The sequence below is a fragment of the Pezoporus flaviventris genome, unplaced genomic scaffold (genome assembly GCF_033815535.1).
Source record: "Pezoporus flaviventris isolate CSIRO_AGI_PZ_B2104156 unplaced genomic scaffold, CSIRO_AGI_Pfla_v1 ptg000015l, whole genome shotgun sequence".
In the NCBI taxonomy this organism is placed as follows: domain Eukaryota; kingdom Metazoa; phylum Chordata; class Aves; order Psittaciformes; family Psittacidae; genus Pezoporus; species Pezoporus flaviventris.
In genome coordinates this window covers 22494613-22517930 of record NW_026892563.1, presented here as the reverse complement: position 1 = coordinate 22517930, position 23318 = coordinate 22494613, and the positions used below count along the sequence as shown (strand labels likewise).

Here is a 23318-nt window from a genome sequence, read left to right as displayed (position 1 = left end):
ATCTCAGTTATTCAGAATTTCTTAATAGGCAGCTGCTTCTTTGAGGTAGACTAACTATACTTTTAAGTGTTTGTTTTTTTTTTTTTCTTGGTCAGTAATACTTCCAATACCTGGTGATAGCGTCTATTCTTTGCTATTTTTAAGCTTTGAAATTTCAGGTCATCTTCACAAAAGTATCCTAAAACTTTGCAAACATTTATCTCAAATAATCAGTGAAGATATTTGAAACAAAAACTATTTAAGGTAAGGAAAATAATATTAAAAAAAAAATCCTAATTTACAATTCTTGACCTATGTAGTTCTCATTATTAGAATTCTAATTCCCTGCAGCTCTACATTAGCAGCGAATCAGCAAAGGGCACCAGAAGTTTATTTCCTAGATATCTGTTCCTACCATGTTTATACTCATGTCACAGAATGATGCCAGAGCAAGCAGACTAGGTTCATTTCTGTTGAAACTGAACTGAAATAAACATTCCTGAAATATGCCTAAGGAACTCTTTCCCAGTGAAGGCCTTTCAGCTCAGAGGACTAACCAAGTGCTAGTCCAAAAGAAAATTTCTGAAACTCCTACATCATGGGCTTCAGGAAGTCAGTCTGAAGTATTTCTACAGTGCTGCACTGCTAGCAAATGCAGACACAGGCAAGGGGCCTGCCCCTGCCAGCATTCTGTAGTTTACAGGTCCATGGCTTCACATTTTTGTTTATAGATATCCTCTTTATTAAAGAGACAAGGAGACCCAGTGAAAACTTTGCATTTGAATGTACAAATTATACACTTCTAGCACTATCTCATAAATACTGTCCTTTTCATCCAGAACTGAACAGAAAAAAATTACTTCATTCCACTTCTTCATCAAGGCTTATCATATCTATCTTTTGTGTCATTTCTAACACAAATTCTCTATCCTTTGATGGAAACTATTGGAAACATTTAAAACTATTTTTATTTTAATAATTATCCTCCCTAGCCTTTTTCTCCCTATGCATTCTATGAGGGACTAAGTCAGTCATTTATTAAAACACATAGATGATTAGCTTTTCTCTGATAAGCAGTTACCCCTGTGCAATTCAATATCTATAGAGGGATTAATATTCCTAACAAAGATAATCAATGCTATTAACATCAAGGAGGATGTTAAGTATAATTAGAAATCAACTGATTTACTCATAGGACTTTTTTCAGGATAATACTTCTATAATGTATTATTGAGGCTCTTTAAACACATCTTAATTCCCTGTTGTCTTAGACGTGACTTAGCTGCATGGATCAAAGACTAAAAATAATACCAGTTGAAATCTTGCTTAGGGAGAAGTCTGCCAGATTTTGCTTAATATTAACAAATAAACTTTCTGTTAAGTACTTCATGATATCTGTTTAGTATTCAGTTAAACAGCAGCAAAACTTGTTGCAACCAATAGGAGTTCTGTCTCTTGACATGTTTCCCAGATAACTGTTCTGTTTTCCTGAGTGATGTATTATTCGTTAATTGCTGTTTTGGAAGCATTCAAATATTTTAGTTATTATAACAGCTTCAATAGTGAGATTGAAGTAATTATAAATTAGGTCCCATGCAATTTGATTTTTAGAATTTGAAATACAGGAATGGATGCTTAAAGTAGGAGCTGTATTTTCCCACATGAGAATTCAGTGTCAGATCTTGCTCTTAAATCTGGTATTTCCTTTCTGATTCCATGGGTCTTGAAAAACCAGAGCATACATGGAAGAAAAACTTTGTTAATTCATATCTAAAATAAAACCTTTCTTTGCTGTAATGGAGTACTCTGTGTGTCAGAAATATTTTTGACTTTTATCCAAAGATTAAGAGCTGTATGATGTGGTTTGTACTTGAACTGCCTAGCTTTCTGACAACTGGGAAACAGTGTAATTAGAAATCCACTCTTCTTGTCTGCATTTTACATGTTTATTACATAATTAGAGAGGAGGGTTCTCACTGGTTCTCACTTATTTGCATCAGCTGAAGATGTGGCCTTTTTTTCACAACTGTTACAGGAGAAAGCATCCTTCAGTTGTTCTCCACATTCTTAAAATATAGGACTGTGATGCCTTAAATCACAGGATACTCTGATATGTAGGCTTCTATCAATTGTGGTTTTGATAATACAGCATTAGGATTGCACATTATGACCAATACCAGATGCGTCGTTCCTGTGTGATCTTTTTTATAAAAACGCTACCTCAATTTGTAACGATTTACAGATAGGAATGATAACTTTCTGTTACAGGAAGAGGAAAAAGACAGCAATATTAAGTAAAAATATTTCAAGATTTTTTTCCTTAGGTATAAAATGCATGCATACAATAGTTTTGGCTTAGCATAAGTAATTTTGTATATCAGGATGTGATAAGACTCTTCGTATTCTGTCAGAGATACTTAATTCAGATTTTATTAGCTTGTTAAATCAGTGTGTTTCTTAAGAGGTTTTCTCTGAGCTATCATTTGTTCATATTGACTGGATAATCTCTGCTTGTTTCTTAGGCAAAATAATTTTATTTTGTCGTCTTGTCTGCCAACTTTATGGTATTTCTCTTAGTATCACTACATAATAGGAATGTTGTTTGAGAAGCATTCTGGAGGTCATCTCTTCCAATCTCCTCTTTACAGCAAGACTGTCACAAGCATTCAGTCAGATCTCAGCTTTGACTAGTCAACTCTCCAAGGATATAGACACCGCCACTTCTTTTCTGATGTTACACGCTTCTAGCGATTTTAATTTTTCATGAGGTCCACAGTTTGCAGTCTTCTCAATTACTAGGTTGTCTGACAACCTGCATACTGAAAAGAGCTTGTCTCTGACATTTGTAACTCTGTTCCAATAAGTTGTATGCAGTTATTAGCTCGATACTTAGCATTTTATTTGCCAGAACAAACAAGCCAGTTTCCTTCATAACTTTTTCATGAGACATTTGCTCTAAGCCGCTCATCAAAGCCCTTTGCTGGACTCTTCCAGATTCTCCGTATCCTTCTTGAACTAGATGCCTGAAATTGCACATGGTACTCCAGCTGTAACTTTACCAGCATTGAACAGAGGGTTGGAGAACTCTTCATTCAAAGTATTTGCCCAGGTGTCATTCAGAAATAATTATTTTTCTTTTTCAGATAATTGAAAATAAATCAGAAAATTTTCTTTCAATGTAATTTAATGTTTTTGAAGATACTTTTTTATGGAATAAATTTACACCCAGATGTTTTCTTATTTGACCAAGGTAACTAATAAAGTTTGGAATTAAGCCTTGCTGTGAGACAGAGGTTGGATAAAATAGTCTTTAGAGGTCATCTCCAGTGTAAATAATTCTGTGATTTTGTCTCAGTTTTTCAGAGCTATAAAGAAAAATAATTAAATTTCACAGCTCAACCCATCCCAGATTTAGCCTAGAAATTTCTATAGATGACAAGCTTTTTGCTGAATAAAGATAGTTACCTGTAAGGTAATTGAATTATTTCTGTGTGTAGATTATCCTTTCTTTATACTTTAATATACCTATCCTTTTAATATATTGATCTATATATTGAAGCAGCAAGACGAATTCTTAAATTAAATATACATGGTGCAGTAATATGTCATTTGTTAAAAGTGGATTGGGAGCATTCAGCATTGTGGAGGCCTGTGCATGAAAGCATATTGTCTTTGCAAAGGACTGTGATTTTAACAGCCATAGAGACAAGTACATTGTGGACCTGACTGGTTAATTATTTAAACTATACCAACAGGATACCTTTAAATTATAGATAAAAATACATGCAACAGTAGTTCTAGGTTTTTGTGCCATTGAAATAAGGTAGTATTTTTAAAAGCTTTCAATGAAAGATAAAATGCATTCATACAAATAATTATATATCAAGATGTTTCTGACTAAGATTGTCTGAATACTCAAAGTTATGTACTCTAACATTTTTAATTTTCTTGTAAATTCCCGAAGCAGAAAGGACTGTATAGAGGAAACATGTCTCAAAATGGCTAATTCTCCATCTTATGCTTCCAGTTTCTTTCTTTCTAAGCAGAATTAGTGGTGGATGCAGATATTTCTGTTGTTACAACAATCCCAGTTGATAAAATTTTGAAGTCCTGTATGTGTTAGTAATACTGGAAAAGTAAAAAAAATACTGAGTACTGGATTGTGGACTCTTGCATTTCAAACTGCAGGTGCTAGTTTTTCAAGGACTTAATGGAAGGAACAGGGAAAACAAACAAACAAACAAATATTAAATTCCAGCCAGTTTGGAGTGTCTCAAGAAACACCTACGTTTTATAAGAAGCATGCAGGCAAAGTGACTAGTGCCAAGAGGAAGGGAGCAAGTTCTTAAATCTGAATTTAGACACTGCCTAGGTATATGTGCCTGGCAGCAGGAAGTCCCTGTAGTCATTTCTCCATGCCCTGATGATGTCTGACTTCAACAGGATAGCAGATTTCAGAAATGGACTGTGAATGGGGCAATTCATTTCTCTTTGAGCTATAAATTAATTTTCTTTATATGTCAAACTAACATCTTTGGGTCATGTCTACAATGTCTTTGTCAACTCTTACACTTAAAAATGTGGGGTTTTGTGTAGTTCCAAAACATGGGAATGAACTTGTTTTAAAGAAAACCCTGAACAGAAACTGTAACTGATTTTTGAGGCACAATATGCTTTTACTAGATGAGTTCTTTCTCTGAAACAGATAATTTTTGGATGTGTCACCTTTCAGAAGGAAAAAAAAAAAAAAAAGACAAATCTGTGAGAAAAGCCAGTGCAGCTGGTTGTTTAGAGGTTCTTGGAATCGGGGTTAAAATGCTCTCGGTTCGGCTACATAGAACATTGATTAGTCGGTGTGTTTTATTCAAGACTAAGTTAATTATATACTGCTCTTTCTGTTGCTGACTTTATTTATTGTTCTAATTTAACTTATTTGCTACTGGTATATTTTATAGACACTCCTATGTTTTTAGCAACAGTTGCCAAAAGACAAGTTGTATTCAATTGTAGTAGATGCTGCATCAAGCCATCTACTAGTTTGTTAATCTCACCTAATAACTTCTGAACTCAAAGCCTAATTTCAGTGTTTTTCTGGTGAGAATTGAGGGGAAGGGATTGACTACCTTTCACTTCAAAGTTCTGTTGTTTTTTCATCAGCCAAGATACATTGATTCCATACTTACGTGATCTGATTTCTTGCCTTATCTTATTACTGTCTTTCGGCAACTATATTTTCATTTTAGAGAAATCTCTGAATACATACTCCAGATTAGAAGCAAACATGATATGACTCCTCTGTAGAATGTGCTTGAAGCAGGCGTTTTGTGAGCATGGGTTGTATATTGTTTAAGAATGGGAAAACTTTTGGCTCCCACTGATACATGAAGGAATCTATTCTTCACAATATCTTCTACCACTCATTAGAATCATAAGGGACATAGATCAACCAGTATCTTGTAATGTCCAAGCTGTAGGAAAGAATTTTGAAATTGCAGGGTCTGCCAGACTCCGAAGAAGCTTCCCAGTGTTGTGCTGCTGATACAGATATAAGATTCCAGTATTTTTTTCTTTTCCTTTTTGTTAGGTTAGTGATGTTGAATTGGTTGCATGATCGTTTGAAGGGTTAATGTGTTTTGCATTCAATAAAATCCTTACAGACAACTTTTAACTAGAAGTTTGAAAAGCATGTTGTTTGGATATAGATTGCAAAGGCCAAGTACTTAGAATGCTGGCTCAATCCTGTACCTCTCTGCAATTTGAATGACCACTTGTGCTATTACCTGGTTTTGTGGAGAGAATTTTGGCAGTGAATCACTTTGGTTTTTTGTTGTTTTTTTTTGTTTGTTTTTTTTCTGAGTCCTTGTTCTAGTATCATGTTTACTGCTGCTGCTCTGAAGGCAGTATGAATGTATTCTTCAATTAGGGTGTACATGTTCACTTACTGTCTTGGCATATTATCAAACTAACTGTTGCTAACTACCAAGAAACAATGAAGAAATGTAGTTTTTAAAAGTTTCTACTTCTACTGGATGGTGTCCAGTTGGGGTTTTAATATCAACAAAGACAGAATTGGCAACTGGTGCAAGCGTTTGACCAACTTCACAGTAAAAAAAAAAAAGTGCTTTCTTATGTTTAATCAGAATTTCCTGTATTTGAATTGTGCATGTTGCCACTTGCTTGTCATTGGGCACCACTGAGAAGAGTCTGGCTCCGTCTTCTTTAACACCCCCCCCACCCCGCACCCCCCCATCAGGTATTTATACACATGGATGAGAACTCACCCTGAGTCTTCTCCAAACTGAACCGACTCAGATCTCTCAGCCTCTCACAGCAGGTGATGACTTTAGGCTGCAGCACGTCTGTGATACCGATACAGTATGTCTGTGATAGAGTTTATCAGCTGCTTCTACGTGAAGAAAGCCTGGACCAGTGCTGGTAACAGGAGGTGAAAGGAGGTTATGTATTAAAACACATTTTATTAAGATTAAAAATATTCCTGTTCAACTAAATATTACCAGCTGTACCATCCATGATTTCTGTTTATTAAGAGCAAAGTATTATTATTAAGGTTTTGTAGTCAGCTTGTACCACATTCTTTGCCTAGAAGCTTTCAAGTTTTGCAAAATATATTTGCAAAAATATATTAAATCCATTTTAGGTTAGATTTAAAAAACAACCCATCAGATTAAGGTTGGAAAAGACCTTTGAGATCATCAAGTACAACTGTTAAGAGAACATTAGCAAGTCTACCACTAAAGCATTTCCCTATGTGCCATATCTCTGTATCTTTAAAATACCTCCAGGAAGGGTGACTCAACCAGTACCCTTGAGCAGCCTGTTCCAGTACTTTGTAAGCTTTTCAGTGAAGAAATTTTTCCTAATATCCAATGAAAACCTCCCCTGGCACAACCTCAGGCTTTCTTCTCATCCTATCACTTATAGAATCATAGAATCATAGAAGAGTTAGGGTTGGAAAGGACCTTAAGATCATCTCAATTCCAGCCCCCCTGCCATGGGCAGGGACAATTCCCACTAAACCATATCACCCAAGGCTCTGTCCAGCATGGCCTTGAACGCTGCCAGCGATGGAGCATTCACAACTTCCCTGGGCAACCCATTCCAGTGCCTCACCACCCTTACAGGAAAGAATTTCTTCCTTATATCCAATCTAAACTTCCCCTGTTTAAGTCTGAACCTGTTACCCCTTGACCTATCACTACAGTCCATAATGAATAGTCCATCCCCAGCATCCCTTTAGCCCCCCTTCAGATATTGGAAGGCTGCTATGAAGTCTCCACACAGCTTTCTCTTCTTGAGGCTGAACAGCCCCAACTTTCTCAGCCTGTCTTCATACGGGAGGTGCTCCAGTCCCCTGATCATCCTCGTGGCCCTCCTCTGGACTTGTTCCAACAGTTCCATGTCCTTTTTATGTTGACGACACCAGAACTGCACATAATATTCCAGGTGAGGTCTCACGAGAGCAGAGTAGAGGGGCAGGATCACCTCCTTCAACCTGCTGATCAACCTCCTTTTGAATGCAGCCCAGGACACAGTTGGCTTTCTGGGCTGCAAGCGCACACTGAAGCCAGCTCATATTGAGCTTCTCATCGACCAGCACCCCCAAGTGCTTCTCTGCAGGGCTGCTCTGAATCTCTTCTCTGCCCAACCTGTAGCTGTGCCTGGGATTGCTCCCACCCAGCTGTAGGACCTTGTACTTGGCATGGTTAAACTTCATGAGGTTGGCATCAGCCCACCTCACAAGCATCTCGAGGTCCCTCTGGATGGCATTCCTTCCCTCCAGCATATCAACCTAACCACAAAGCTTGGTGTCATCGGCAAACTTGCTGAGGGCGCACTCAATCCCAGAGTCCATGTCACTGACAAAGGTGTTGAACAAGACTGGTTCCAACACTGTTCCCTGAGGGACACCACTCGTTACTGGTCTCCAGCTGGACATTGAGCCATTGACGACAACTCTTTGCGTGCGGCCATCCAGCCGAGTGGTCCATCTATCAAATTGATGTCGCTCCAATTTAGAGACAAGGATGTTGTGTGGGACAGTGTTGACTGCTTTGCACAAGTCCAGGTAAATGACTTCAACTGCTCTACCCCTGTCCATCAGTTCCACAGCCCCATCATTGGTCAGGCAGGATTTCCCCTTAGTGAAGCCATGCTGGCTGTCACCAACCACCTTGTTGATTTTCCTGTGCCTTAGAATACCTTCCAGGAGAATCTGCTCCAAGATTTTGCCAGGCACAGGGGTGAGACTGACTGGTCTGTAATTCTCTGTGTTATCCATTTTCCTCTTCTTGAAAATGGGGGTTATATTTCTTTTTTTTCCAGTCATCGGGAACTTTACCTGGCTGCCATGATTTTTCAAATACGATGGCCAGTGGCTTAGCAACTTCATTCGCCAGCTCCTTCAGGACCCGCGGATGGATTTCATCAGGTCCCATGGACTTGTACACATTCATATTTTTAAGATGGTCTCAAACCAGATCCTCTCCTACAGTGGCCATAGGGTCTTTATTCTCACAGTCCCTGCATCTGCCTTCCAAGACTTGGGTGGTGCAGTCAGAGCCTTTGCCAGTGAAGACCAAGGCAAAGAAGTCATTCAGAACCTCAGCCTTCTCCAAATCCAGAGTAGCCAGTTCTCCTGATAGCTTCCGGAGGGGGCCTGCGTTGTCCTTAGTCTATCTCTTACTGGCTATGTACCTATGGAATCCCTTCCTGTTATCCTTAATATCCCTAGCCAAGTTTAATTCTAACTGGGCCTTAGCTTTCCTATCCTGGTCCCTAGCTTCCTGGACAACATCCCTGTACTCTTCCCAGGCCGCCTGTCCTTGCTTCCACATTGTGTAAGCCTCTTTATTCCTTCTAATTTTCCTCACCAGCTCCTTATCCATCCTCCTGGCCCTCCTGCTGCACTTCCTTCTAGTTGGGATGGGACATTCCTGAGCTTCTAGTAGGTGATCCCTGAATATCAACCAACAGCCTTGGCCCCCCCTGCCTTCTAGGGCTGTATCCCATGGAACTCTACTAAGCAGGTTCCTGAAGAGGCCAGAGTCTGCTCTCTTGAAGTCCAGGGCAGTGAGCTTGCTGCGATCTTCCCACTGTCCTGAGGATCTCAAATTTGACCATCTTAAGATCGCTGCAGCCAAGGCTGCCCTGGAGAGTCACATTTCCAATGAGCCCCTCCCTGTTGGTGAGCAAGAGGTCAAGCATGGCACCTCTCCTTGTCGGCTCCTCTATTACTTGCAGAAGGAAGTTGTCTTCTACACAATTGAGGAACCTCCTGGATTGCTTGTGCCGGGCCGTACCGTCCTTCCAACAGATGTCAGGGTGGTTGAAGTCACCCATGAGAACAAGGGCCTGCGAGCACGAGGCTTTTCCTATCTGTCTATTGAGTGCTTCATCCACAGGTTCTCCTTGATCAGGTGGTCTGTAACAGATCCCCACAGTAATGTCTCCCATAGCTATATTCCCTTTAACCCTGACCCACAAACTCTCTGTGGACTGCTCACCTGTCCCCAGACAGAGTTGGATACTCTCCAGCCTATCCCTAACATAAAGGGCAACTCCCCCTCCCCACCTGCCAGGCCTGTCTTTCCTAAAGAGCCTGTAACCTTCCATTCCAACACTCCAGTCATAGGAGCCATCCCACCATGTTTCTGTGATGCCTATTATATCATACCCCTGTAGATGTGCACACATCTCCAATTCCTCTTGTTTGTTCCCCATGCTACAGGAGTTTGTATAGAGGCATCTGAGCCGAGCTCCAACTGAAACCAGCTCATTGGCTGGAGCAGCTGGGATATCTCTACATTGCTCCAAGCATTTATTATAGGTTCTGGCAACTGACTGGATGTGTTGGGATGGAATGATGCCCCCCTCCCCCAACCCATCTAGTTTAAAGCCTCCTTGACCAGTCTGGCAAGCCTCCTACCAAAACCACTCCTCCCCTTCGTCAGACCAGCTCCACCAGCCCCCAGTAAACCTGGCCTACTAACTTCGATCTCGTGTTCAAGACACCCAAACCCCTGCCTATGGCACCACTGTTCTAACTATTTATTAACCTGGCTAATCCTCCTAGCTGTTTTTAGGTCCTCCCCTGTACCCTGGAGAATTGATGAAAAGACCACCTGAGCTCCAGAGCCCCTAACCACCTCCCCCAGGGCTCTGTAGTCCTTCTTTATGTTTCCCAGGCTACTGCTATCTATATCAGTACCACCCACATGTATCACTAGAAGCTAATAGTCCGTGGGACTTACTGGACCAGGCAGCCACTCTGCAACATCCCTGATCCGTGCCCCCGGTAGGCAGCACACCTCCCTTGAGAGTGGGTCAGGCCGACAGATGAGTGCTTTTGTCCCTTTCAGAAGGAGAGTCCCCTACTACTGCGACCCGACGCTTCTACTGGCAGCGACAGTAGAGATCTTTAGCAGTGCACAAGCTGGTTGGTTGTGGTGTGCGTCTCCTCATCAGCCCCCTGCAGGACAGCAAAGCGGTTCTGGGTGGGGCCAACAGATCTGGGAGGAAGCCCCTTGCATTTAACTGCCCTCTCCCCCCCCCCCCCCCCCCCTTTTTTTTTTTTTTTGTTACTATTTCCCATCTTGCTATGTTAACGGCCTCCTTCTTTCCTCCATGAGCTACAGGGGATGCTTGAGGGTCCTGCACAGTTTGGGCAGGAAGCAAGCATTGCTGCTTCCTCTCAGCTTCCCTGACATCTTTTAGCCTATTGACAGTGTCCCGCAGCTCAGCCACCTGCTGCAGGAGGACCTCCACCAGGGAGCACCGAGCGCAGCCCTGCCCATTGTGCACCATTCCCTCACCAGACCAGTGCAGGCACTCTCTACACTCCGAGCTCTGCACTGCAGCCTCCCTTCTCATCCTCCGTCTGGGTGCCTACGCTGGCCACTGCCGGGGCAGCCAGAGCAGAGGTCCCAGACCGGGCTCTGGTCATAAAGCGAGAGATCACCATCCCGCTCGCCTGCCCGCGCAAACTGCCTCGACCCGCCCTGGTGGCCCGCGCTCCCTGGGTCAGGTTTTTACCCACTCAGGGCTGGTGCCGCTCCTCCCGGTTCCGCCCCCTGTGAGTCCCTGCTCGCGTCAGCTGAGCTGCCGGCTCCTGGGCCACTCTTGTCTAGAACTTGAGGCTCCCTCGGTGGCTCTCGCCGCTCTGAGTTGAGGCTCCTGGACGCTGAGCTTCGCCCTGCTCCGGTGTTGAAGGCGTCTTGAGCTACTCACCTCAGCAATTGACTTGTTACTTAGGAAATGAGTTTTCAGATTGAATATAAGCCCATCTACCAAGCATGTGCCAGCCCTCCCATTTACTCTGCATCGCTCATCGTAGTTTGCTGTTACTGAAAAACTTACTTTGAAGATTAAGGTCTGAATTTTTCAGGTTTATTAAGGTACTTTTGGGTGTTTCGGATATTCTATCTTGGGTGTAGGAGAAATTTTGAAGTTGAGAATTCACTGACTGTGTAATTTTAAGTTTAGGAAGCATGTTTCTTAAAATTTATAAGCTCTTAAAATAGTTCTTTCTGTTTATTGTTGCAAAAAAAAACACAAACCCAAACATTTTCAGTGTGAGATTTTGTTACGGTGGTGTTAAGCTTTGATAAGTACAATCATACTATTCTATATTATTCTTTCCTACATACCTAATTGTTTATGTATGAGATCAATGTATGATAAAGATTCCCTGGTATGTTTATTTACAGTTAATATAGTGTAATGTTCTGTTAAGCAATGAATTTTAAACTTCACTATACTTTTCATTCATAATAAGAAGCTCTACTAAATTTAGCTAAAATAACTTAAATAGAATTACATATCTCCATGATGTCATGTCTGTCAGAATACATTTTGTAGCTAAAGTCTTCCAAAAGTCATGCCTTTTACTTACAGAAAATCATTCTTGACAAAAAACAGACTTCCAAGTAAATAAAATTAGATATCTCCATTTTTTTTTTTTTTTTAATCGGATGTAGTTTAATCTTGATCTTGGAGATAAACTTCTAAGTCATGATTAGAAATTTACATCAGGATTAAATATTGATGACATATTCTTTAGAATATCTGAATAAGGTTGAGCTTCTAGATCTATTTTTAAATATTTATACCATTTTCCCCTCTCTTAAGTTTTGAGAGAATTGAGCTCCCAATATCGGTCTGCTGGGAAATCTTAATAAAACTCACAATTTCGCATTTTTGTTTTTTTTTCTGAAATACAGTTTCCTTAATGTGGGGGTAGGGAGGGGGCAGTAGTGAGTAACATCTGTTTGAGATAAGACTTGAGAATAATGTTACAACAAGCAGACTTTGTTTAAGCAATGTCCTGTTTTTGTTGTAGTCTCTACTCAGATATTAATAGCTTATCTATTTTACTGTTTCTTCTGCAAGTGTCATAGAAAAGAGTATTAAACAGGATTTTCTGACTGTGCTTCAGTATTTGACCATTGTTGCACAAAGCTGGATCGTGTTGATTATCTTGCATTATGCATTTCACTCCTGTAACATCTGTTATTCCTCAGAAGTCATTTTGAACTTTGTGTGACTTCTAGCTCTTCTCATCAGGGAAAATGACACTTCAACAGATGTAGGAAATGAATTCATGATGACACAAAGACTGTTTTGTCTACCTAAAAATAAACCACTCTGTGTTCTATAAGATAGAAATTCAACAAAGAATCCATAATGATTCAACTAAAACCTTAGAACTGTATCAGGCCTGTGTTTCCTACTGACAAATCCAAATTAATGCTTATGTTATGAAATGGAAAGTTCAGTTATACTGGACTACTTAATTAATTATGAAGCTCGATGTCAAGCAATTAAGAATGTAACAAATATCTTTCAGTACTGTCATACCCTAGAGAAGTGGTATGGTATGATTTAGCAGTAGCCTGCCCACTACAGAGCTGAAAAATAACCATCCTCCCTAGATTTTGGGCTTTGGCTTTGCTGATGCAGTTTGTCTTTCAGATATTTCTGCAAAACAAGACAGGCTATGATTGCGCCACTTAATATGTCTTTATTCATAAGGAAAAACCCCAAGGTTATAGTGCTTACAGGATATTAGAATGCTGTCTGAATTAAAGAAAAAAACAACTATATATGGCTTATTAAACTGCTAAAACAAATTGAGAAGAACATAAAAGTGCATTTAAATGATAACATTTGGAGTGCATTACATTTGAATAGGCTATGTGGATTAAATATTCCCTCTAGGTTCCAACACACAGAGTAAAAAAACCCAAATCTTTAGCGTTATTTTTTGTTCCTGAAGGATTACAAGTGTATAAGATGTTTTAAAACACTGAGTCCCACAGTCTTCACAAACTCTATGAGAACATTATTTCCTTTTCACTGGGTATGCAGATGAGAGAACTTCTTCCCCATAGACAGTTCACTTAGATATAAATGTGTCACTATGTGATAAAATCTTATTTTTTCTAGCATTTTGTTGCTTTTGTTCAACCTTTTGTTGAAGTTTTGCTGTTTAATGATGATCATTTTAGTAATGATGCCATTAGTTTTAACGGTTCTTTTCTGTAACATCTGACTGCATGCTGTTTCTTCTTCAAAAGGTCTACAGTGTTGAAGTCATCTTCGTTGTCCATATGAAGAAAAAAAGAGTACCTTAGGTCACTTAAGATATCTATGAACATTATTTCTATTTGTTGATTCTGTCTCTTGAGTGCAAAGAGCTTAACAGACTTTAATTCAGTTCTATTTTGTACTGTTGGTTTAATGGTGTTCTTTAGGGCAGAGCTGTATGGTTCCCCATTATTAGATTACTCATTGAAGCAGCTCAAATCAGACGTTCTCTTAAAGAACTGTAACTTTATGGATTGTATAATGGTTTTGTATTTCAGAATTTGCTAAATTAATAGTTGAAATATGTTAACTGTTTGAGATTTTTTAAAAAGGACCTAAAAAAGCATTTGCCCTAAAGGAAAATACCCTTAAATTGTCTGCTACTTAACAAGTTCAGTGTACATTTAATAATTTATGTTTTCTCATTTCAGCTTAGCAGTCCAAATGGATGTAAAGTGTAGTGTTATAAAAGAAAACAGAGCACAGTTTTTGGTGTTTAAAATATATTTAAACTAGAAAATCTTAGAAATTTAAGGGAGAATACATTTCTGCAAGTGTAATTTTCATTCAGAGCCCATTTGCTTTTATCTGAGAGTCAGTGGATTTAAGCAGAGTATTCTCAGAAGCATGCATAATAAAGGAGGAAAGGATTAACTGGGTGATTCTGGGATTGAATTTGATACCAATTAAAAACATACTAATTTCTTCATGCCCACAATAAATGAAGGCAAGTTTTCTAAACATATTAAATATTAAATACTATTGTAATCATTTACTGAAAGAAAAAACACATCACCCAAGTGAGTTTACTTTCTACCTGAAGACAAAGCGTAGTAATAGCTTAGGGTGTAACTGTGGTCAGAAAACTGAATTAGGACCTTCGCAAAGAATACAGTCCTCAGCTATCTTGCAGTCTACTTGTTTTTCCTAAAAGTCACTGCCAAAGCCATCAAAATTAGCCTCCGCAGCTATTGCTCCTCTCCTTTGTTCCATGTTGATACCAGGCTGTGCTTTGTTTTGTCTTCATAGCCGTGCCCATTCCTATTTACTGCCTTCACGTTATCCTCTCCCTTTCAGTGGGTTTGCAGCCCAACATATTTAGAAGGACATCTCTGTAGCAGAGTGCTGTCTCTTTGTTCAACAGTAAATTCAAAAATGCATTCAGATCTATTGATCTGAATGTGAAAGGATACTCCTGCAAATGGTGCTGAAATCAATTAGTCTAGTGCATATTAGGCCTTACGAATAGTCACCTGTCTCCATGTTTAACAGAACAAATAGACCTCTTATTACTGCTCTTACTTATCTTCCTAAGTGATTTTTAAACCCATTAAGGAATAATTCAACAGAATCTGCTTAGTGTGGTACAGTTGATAATAATTCTTTTATAATGACTATGATCAAAAGGGAAGGGATTGGTTGCACCCCCTAGTGCTAATAGTGTTTTGGATTTTTTTTGCTACAAAACTGAACATGTACTGAAGACTAAAAGAAGCCCTGATTGACTTTACTTTTTCACAGAACAGCTATACTACAGTAGCATTACATTCCAGTGTACCTGAAGACATCTTCTAGATCTTGCCTTTTTTTAATTGATTTTTTTATTTATTTATTCTTTGCAGCTAGTTATGAAGCTTGGGACTATTTTGTCGCATCTGTCAAGAAGATACTATCAATTTCTGGACTTAGTTTAACATAGCTATACAGAGCCTCTACTGACTTGAATTTTTTTGAACATCTTTGCTGACCTGATAAAATAAGCATTCACCTGTGTGTTCAAAGACGTTCTGACCAGTCTGTACAAATAACTCCCTTTATATTAATCCATTAGCTGTTAGTGTACAGCAGTGACTTGAATTGTGCATACGTTGCATGCCATCTTCATCAGAGTTTATAGCGCTCTAATGCACTTATGTAGTTCTACTTGTAATAAATTTGAAAGTAATATAAAACTTTCTGGATGGGTTGTTTCTTTGCAGTATTTTACTTTCAGTAAGTGATGAGTGATCCTTCTACTAGCAAACTATTGAACTATTTGCCTGACTACTTAATAAGCACAGATTGCTAGATTAATCACTTGGCAAAATTTTCCTTTCTGGTTTGCTCTATTTAGATGAAGCAGAGCTGGGGAAAATGAACAGATGGTCTTATATTTTTCTATCTTGTAAATATATATATATGTATCATATGTAGAAAATATTATTTCCTTTTGGTTTCAGAGATGTAGCTAGCATGTCTTCGCAGAGTTTATAATTGTACTTAAGAATTTTAAGTGGAGTTCAGCCCTTTGCCAAAACTGTGTTTTACAGACTCAAATACCTATTTCATTGATCAGGAAAATATATTTTTCTAACTTTTCACCTCTCATCATGCAGTTCCTTACTTTCTACCTGACATTTTTTACTTAATCTATTACATTTATGTAGTTCAACATCACTTACTGATTGGAACTAAGAAGTGAAATTGTCCTTGAAGCAATGCTGCTGAAATGCTGACATATGCATTTCTGAAGTAACTCTACAAGACTACAAACTTTATAAAAAAATACAGATAAGTGGTGGCACAGGACCTAAAAAAATGAGTCTGTGATTTGAAATAAGTGTCTGGGCTATAATCTCCTGAAATTCTCCAACCAATGGACTGATTAGTACCTCAGTTTCCAACCAAACAGTTGTATGTCCTGAGATTAAAATGGAGTTTAGCCTCACGGGTAAATAAAGAAATGGGGCTTTGAGTAGCCTCCTAGTTGATTTATTACTCCTTGATGCTTATTAAGACAAAAATAAAACTTTGTTCGAAATGCATTTCCTTTCCTATTCTTAAGTTTGGCCTTTCTTCTGGTACCACGGACGTAAACGCGACAGATGAGAATGATCAGTCTCTTTCTCTGTCAGTGCTATGCTTGTGTTCCAAAGCAGCCTTCGCTGTCTTCCTTGCTATTGCAAAGAAAATGGTACTAGTATGTGCTCTGGTATTAGGTTCAACATTTTTATAGTCCACTTCAGTTTCTTTGTCACCTCTAGATAGTCATGTCTTCTTCCTGATGGTCTTTATGGACTGACAGGTTTTGACGTTAGCAAACAGAGTGCACACAAGCATTTACTTTTGCCTGAAATAGGATGTGTTCCTGGGGGCTTTTTGTGGTTTTTCTTCTTAGTCATTTTCTTATGGAGGGCAGGGTACAAAATGTTAAGAATAGTTTAAGTTTTTTCACACCAAAAAGTTAGTTTGGAATTTAGTACTTCTCACCTCTAGAGATGTTTGTCCTTTTGTAGAATCACAGAATCATAGAATGGTTAGGGTTGGAAAGGACCTTTAGATCATCTAGTTCCAACCCCCCTGCCATGGGCAGGGGCACCTCACACTAAACCATATCACCCAAGGCCTCGTCCAACCTGGTCTTGAACACTGCCAGGGACGGAGCATTCACAACCTCCCTGGGCAACCTATTCCAGTGCCTCACCACCCTAAACTTCCAATCTAAACTTCCCCTGTTTAAGTTTTAACCCGTTACCCCTTGTCCTGTCACTACAGTCCCTAATGAAGAGTCCCTCCCCAGCATCCCTGTAGGCCCTCCTGCAGATACTGGAAGGCTGCTATAAGGTCTCAATGCAGGCTTCTCTTCTTGAGGCTGAACAGCCCCAACTTTCTCAGTCTATCTTCATACGGGAGGTGCTCCAGTCGCCTGATCATCCTTGTGGCCCTTCTCTGGACTTGTTCCAACAGTTCCATGTCCTTTTGATGTTGAGGACACCAGAACTGCACACAATACTCCAGGTGAGGTCTCATGAGAACAGAGTAGAGGGTCACCTCTTTCAACCTGCTGGTCATGCCCCTTTTGATGCAGCCCAGGACATGGTTGGCTTTCTGGGCTGTGAGCACACACTGCCGGCTCATGCTCATTTTCTCATCGACCAGCACCCCCAAGTCCTTCTCCACAGGGCTGCTCTGAATCTCTTCTCTGCCCAACCTGTAGCTGTGCCTGCTCCCACCCAGGTGTAGGACCTTGCACATGGCATGGTTTAACTTCATAAGGTTGGCATCAGCCCACCTCACAAGTGTGTCAAGGTCCCTCTGGATGGCATTCCTTCCCTCCAGCATATCAACCGAACCACACAGCTTGGTGTCATTGGCAGACTTGCTGAGGGCGCGCTCAATCCCACTGTCCATGTCACCTACAAAGATGTGAAACAAAACTGGTCCCCACACCAATCTCTGAGGAACACCACTCATTACTGATCTCCAGCTGGACATTGAGCCATTGACCACAACTCTTTGTGTGCAGCCATCCAGCCAGTTGTTTATCCACTGAATGGTCTACCTATCATAATTGATGTCTCTCCAATTTAGAGACAAGGATGTTGTGTGGGACAGTGTTGAATGCTTTGCGCAAGTCCAGGTAGATGACATCAACTGCTCTACCCCTGTCCATCAGTTCCACAGCCCCATCATAGAAGGCTACCAAATTGATCAGGCAAGATTTCCCCTTAGTGAAGCCGTGCTGGCTGTCACCAAGCACCTTGCTGTTTTTCCTGTGCCTTAGCATGCCTTCCAGGAGAATCTGCTCCAAGATTTTTCTGTGCACAGAGGTGAGACTGACTGGTCTGTGATTCCCCGGGTCATCCATTTTCCCCCTCTTGAAAATGGGGGTTATATTTCCCTTTTTCCAGTCATTGGGAACTTCACCTGACTGCCATGATTTTTCAAATATGATGGCCAGTGGCTTAGCAGCTTCATTCGCCAGCTCCTTCAGGACCCGCAGATGGATTTCATCAGGTCTCATGGACTTGTGCACTTTCAGATTTTTAAGATGGTCTTGAACCAGCTCCTCTCCTACAGTGGGCACAAGGTCTTCATTCTCACAGTCCCTGTATCTACCTTCCAAGACTTGGGTGGTGCTGTCAGAGCCTTTGCCAGTGAAGACCGAGGCAAAGAAGTCATTCAGAACCTCAGCCTTCTCCAAATCCTGTGTACTTTCATACCAATTATATAAAAATAATCTAGTGATCTTGGGACTTGGGTATTGAGTATACAGCGTATACTCAATGTTCGTGTTGCAGTTTTCACCAAGATGAAATATTTCCACATACACATAATAAACCATAATTATTACATTTTAAGACTGGAAACCTCAGATTCTTGAAACAGTGTTTTTTAAAACTTCAGATACACACTGAGGTTTTGGTTCATGTGTCATTCAATCCCTTCTACTTTTTTTTTTCTCTAATTTTGTCATAAGTTTTAGTATTTGAGGGTGTTATCCTTCATGTAACATCTTTATTTTGATTCTTTTCTCCACCTCTATGTATACTCCAGCTCTAAAGATACAATTCTTAGCTGAAACTTTTCAGATTTGTTGCACAGGCTCTGTAGTATAGAAACAGAAAATACAAAACCTGAAAATATAACATTTTAACTGATAAATGCCAAAATGTGTTCATAACCTACTTTATATTTTTCAGCTCTACTTCAAGTTACAATTTCACTTAGCAAAGTTGAGCTGAGTGTGGGTGAATCCAAGTTCTTCACATGCACGGGTATGTATTCACTTTTCTTGTAGGTACTTTTTTTTTGTATTTTGAACCTTCTACATAGAATCATAGCATAGTTAGGGTACATAATTTGAAACTGTCTTAATTGATTCACAGTATTAAGTTAGTGTATTATTGTATATTCCATTGACTTGTGAAAATTGTGATAAATAGTAGATCTTCATTGGCTTCATTGGTTTCCAGTCTAGAAACTATTTCTTACAGACTGAATAGCTCAGGTTGAATTGTCTGTATGAATACAGGTAGTTTGTATACTTTAGGATGCTTCTTTAGTTAAAATAGTTTCACTTGTCTAATTTAGAGAGTTAAATAAGCTACTAGGCTAAGCTTTACTATCCTCTCCAGCCTAATGAGGCACCCAAAAAGTTTTTTGCGGTGAGCCAGGTCTTAGGAGAAGAGTTTGCATTTGCAGCTGCTGATAAGGATCCTTGATGTTGCTGAGTAGCCATCTTCCATTGACAATGACACATGGCCTGACTGCATTGACAGTGCAACTGACTGATGACTTGACCTGCTGATCAGTGGCTGCTGAATGGCTTGTTTCTTTCTTTTAAGACTTTATATCTTTCTGGTTTTTTCCCTCTTCAATTCTTGAGCTACTAGTCTCAACAATAAGACATCTGCCTGCAGTTTTGCCTTGCTTGTCTTTCTACAGACTTTCTCACAACTCTCAAGAATTTAGCAGTTCTCTGACATTGCGTAGACATTGTGCATTTGGTAAGCATGTCTATCTGAACTTCTAATGTTGGATTGTTTTTTGGTTTTGTTTATAGCCATTGGTGAGCCTGACAACATAGATTGGTACAGTCCACAAGGGGAGAAGATTGTTTCTAGTCAAAGAGTGGTTGTTCAGAAAGAAGGTGTTCGATCACGTCTGACCATTTACAATGCAGATATAGAAGATGCTGGTATATATCGATGTCAAGCATCAGATGCTAAAGGACAAACTCAAGAAGCTACTGTTGTTTTGGAAATTTATCGTAAGTAAAATATTATCAAATGAAAGACTATGTTTTAAAAGCCACTGCTATTGAAAAAGTGAAGCCTATACAAAATATCTTTCTAGGCTCTGAACCTTATCTTCCAAATAATTGCATCCCCTGCAGATTAGTTAATAGATATTACAACAAAGACTTAAATAAAATGGATGGCTACTTTATAATACTCAAATATAATGGCTCACTTTTCCTTAGGATGCCATCTAATGAGAGTGCACTGTAGGTCCCTCATGGAAAACAGGAAATATGAAAAAAAGTTATGTCAACCTAATTCTTAATTACAAAAATATCTACAAAATGCTACAAATACGCACATAAATAAAAGGGCAGGAAGTGTAATATATATCATTAAAAGGTGGATTTTAGACTGAATTAGGGTTTTTTTATGTCAGTCTTTTCTATTCTTGGCCTTATAATGACATTTTCCCATAAGGAATTGAAGATTACAGTGATGAATATCCAAAATGCATTTCAATTGCAAACAACTAATTGAGGAGTAGATTTGAAAAGTAAATACATTCCATTGTGGCAAGAGATTTTCTTAGAGTTTTTATTTGTTTGGCTGTGGGTTGTTCATCAAATTAGTTAAATGATGTTACATTATACTGTATTCTTTAGCTCAATCAGAAGCAATACATTAAACTAGTATATAGTGAAGATAGAAGGCAAGATTTTTGTTGGTGAAAGAGTAGGGCATTGCTAGTAGCCTTTCAACTGAGTTATTCTCTAATTTCTTTGGAAAATAGCTTTTTAATAGTCATAAAATTTATTTCTAGATGGGCTGAGCGCTAAGGATTGCAATGGACATTAAATTCAGAGTAGAATCATAAAGCATTACCTCTGAAAGGTACAGATAACTAGGATAATTAAAAAAATACAATTTAAGGAAGCCTGTTGATAAAACAATCGTTAAAATGGTGATAGGAATTGTAAGTCATCACAAGATGGCTTGAAATTTGGCCGTTCAAAGGATTTCAGGTTTTGTGGAATTTATTTGTATGCTTAAAACTGCCAGTCACTCCATTAGCAAACTGCTGAACAAGGCTGAAATCTTTTGAAATGTTTGAATGTGGTAATTTTAATAATTCTGAGGCTAGATAAACCTGAAGACCTATACAAGACATAGAAAGATTTGTGGCAACAGTCATACAAAGGTTTCATTGTGTTTATGATGTATTGTAAGGAAAAAGCAGGATACTAGGGTCTGGTTCAATACTCACTGATGCCTATGAGAGTTTTTCTTCTGACTTATATAAGGTCACATTCTTCAAATATTTCATAAAAATAATTTATACAAGTATGTAAGAGATGTATATAACAAAAGTGTGCTCCCTCTGCTATGGGAACTGTGGATTATTTGAGCCTAAACTTTTACCAATACAAAAAAGTGGAGGTGGAATTGCATCTGACTTATGTTCTCCAAAGTTTTTCCTAAAATGTAGTTGGCAGTTTCTGATCCTAAAGAACATAGGTCAGTTTGTTTGTTCTGTGTGCAATCTTCCAAATTTGTTTCTGCATTAGATCTTGTATGACATCATGGATTAGTGTCGTCTTGGACTTCTAACACTAAGTTCTAATAATACAGAACTTATTCAGGCCACTAATAAAATTAATATCAAGTTTGGTTATTTGCGGTTGGAAAAATTAAAAGCCTCATCAGGCTTAAGAATATCTTATTATTTCCCTCCAAAAAATGCTAAAATTTCTTATTACTTAATAATACTCATTTTTTTCTGTAGAGTTTCCCACTGGCTTTTAAATTTTTTTGTTTATTCAGCTGATGTTTTTCACAGTCAATGAGCCTAAAGTTCCACCTTTTTGATAAGACTCTTCCAAATAATTTTGGTTGTTTTGATGGAAGTTTCAATGGAATAAAAGCATGAGGTTTTAATTCAGTGATAAGATAATGAGTAAATAGCAGAGTAAATAGACTATTAACCTGAATATATAAACATCTAAAAAAATAGGGGTTCAAAACTGGGCTCTGGAACAATGGAAAATATGTTTATAAAACATGCTCATTTTAGATAAATAAACGTTTTCATAATGCAAAATTATTGTGAAATAATTTCTACAGAGTGGAAATCATGTGTCCAGGACCACTTGAGCCCTATCTGGAAAAATTAAATGTATTATCACAATGAGAATGTTTAGTAGTCATCTTTATCTGATTTGGTGTCACATATCATTTCAGTGCTAAGTGAGCTGGAAGACACTTACTATATTCTGTTTTCTTCCTTTTCAGAAAAACTCACTTTCCAAGACATAGTATCTCCACAAGAGTTCAGGCAGGGAGAAGATGCAGAAGTTGTTTGCCATGTTACTAGTTCACCTGCTCCTGTTGTCAGCTGGTTATATCAGAATGAGGAAGTCACAACTATTGCTGACAGTTAGTATTTTGGTAACTCTTTAAGTTATACATTCTAATTAATTTTAAAATATTATTGTAAAAGAAGACTCATCACATTATAGTGGAGGATTTTGATTAGCATGTCATCATAAGTAGAATTTCACCAAGTCATGTGGTCTCTATAGAGAATCCATGTGCAATGGGTTCCCTCATATATCATTTTTTCGAATTGGGAGTTTTGTCTAGATGTATTATGAGGGTCAAAACACACAAAAGATTGCTGGGAACTTCTTTGCAGGAACTCTTCCTGAGCTGCCATATAGGAATTGAATAAGTTTCCAAAGCATGCACAGATAAAACTTCACTGTGCACAGAATGCAGCTTAGAGCTTGAAAAAGTAAAATTGCATCAAAGGTCTGTCACAAATTTTTCATTATTTTCATTTTATTTTTTCCAATCAGGTTTGCTGCTGTTGGATTAGCAAAGGAATAAAGCAAAATTTCCTTTCTTTTTCAAAATCATACATTTTGAAAATTAGGAATTTTTAAATTTCAGTATGTCAGCTTGTCTTTTTAACCATTTTCTTTCACAGTGCTTGCAATTTAAAAAGGTATAATGATAGAAACCAGTTGTAATTTAAACACCAGAATAGTTTCCTTGTGTTCTGAAGTATTATCCAAGTGAGATCCCAGTCATGCCTGTGTGGAAGCAGCATTTTAAACCATTTGAAAATAAGACATTGTGAACTTTGTGAGTTTTGGCTACATATATATGGGTTTGTAATGCAGGTGGAAAAAGGGTATAGTCAAATTCTTACAGTTAAGAATTTTTTTT

The 23318-nt window shown here is 38.7% G+C and overlaps 1 protein-coding gene across 3 annotated transcripts in view; it reads left to right on the top strand.

Annotated features, from left to right (window-relative positions):
- Positions 1-23318, top strand: part of NCAM2 (neural cell adhesion molecule 2) — a 286486-nt gene that overhangs the window by 143606 nt on the left and 119562 nt on the right. For all 3 annotated transcript variants that reach the window (XM_061453764.1, XM_061453766.1, XM_061453765.1), the window contains exons 2-4: positions 19047-19121; positions 19910-20116; positions 22380-22523. In XM_061453764.1, the coding sequence (XP_061309748.1) occupies positions 19047-19121; positions 19910-20116; positions 22380-22523 (426 nt within the window). The remainder of the gene's footprint in view (positions 1-19046; positions 19122-19909; positions 20117-22379; positions 22524-23318) is intronic.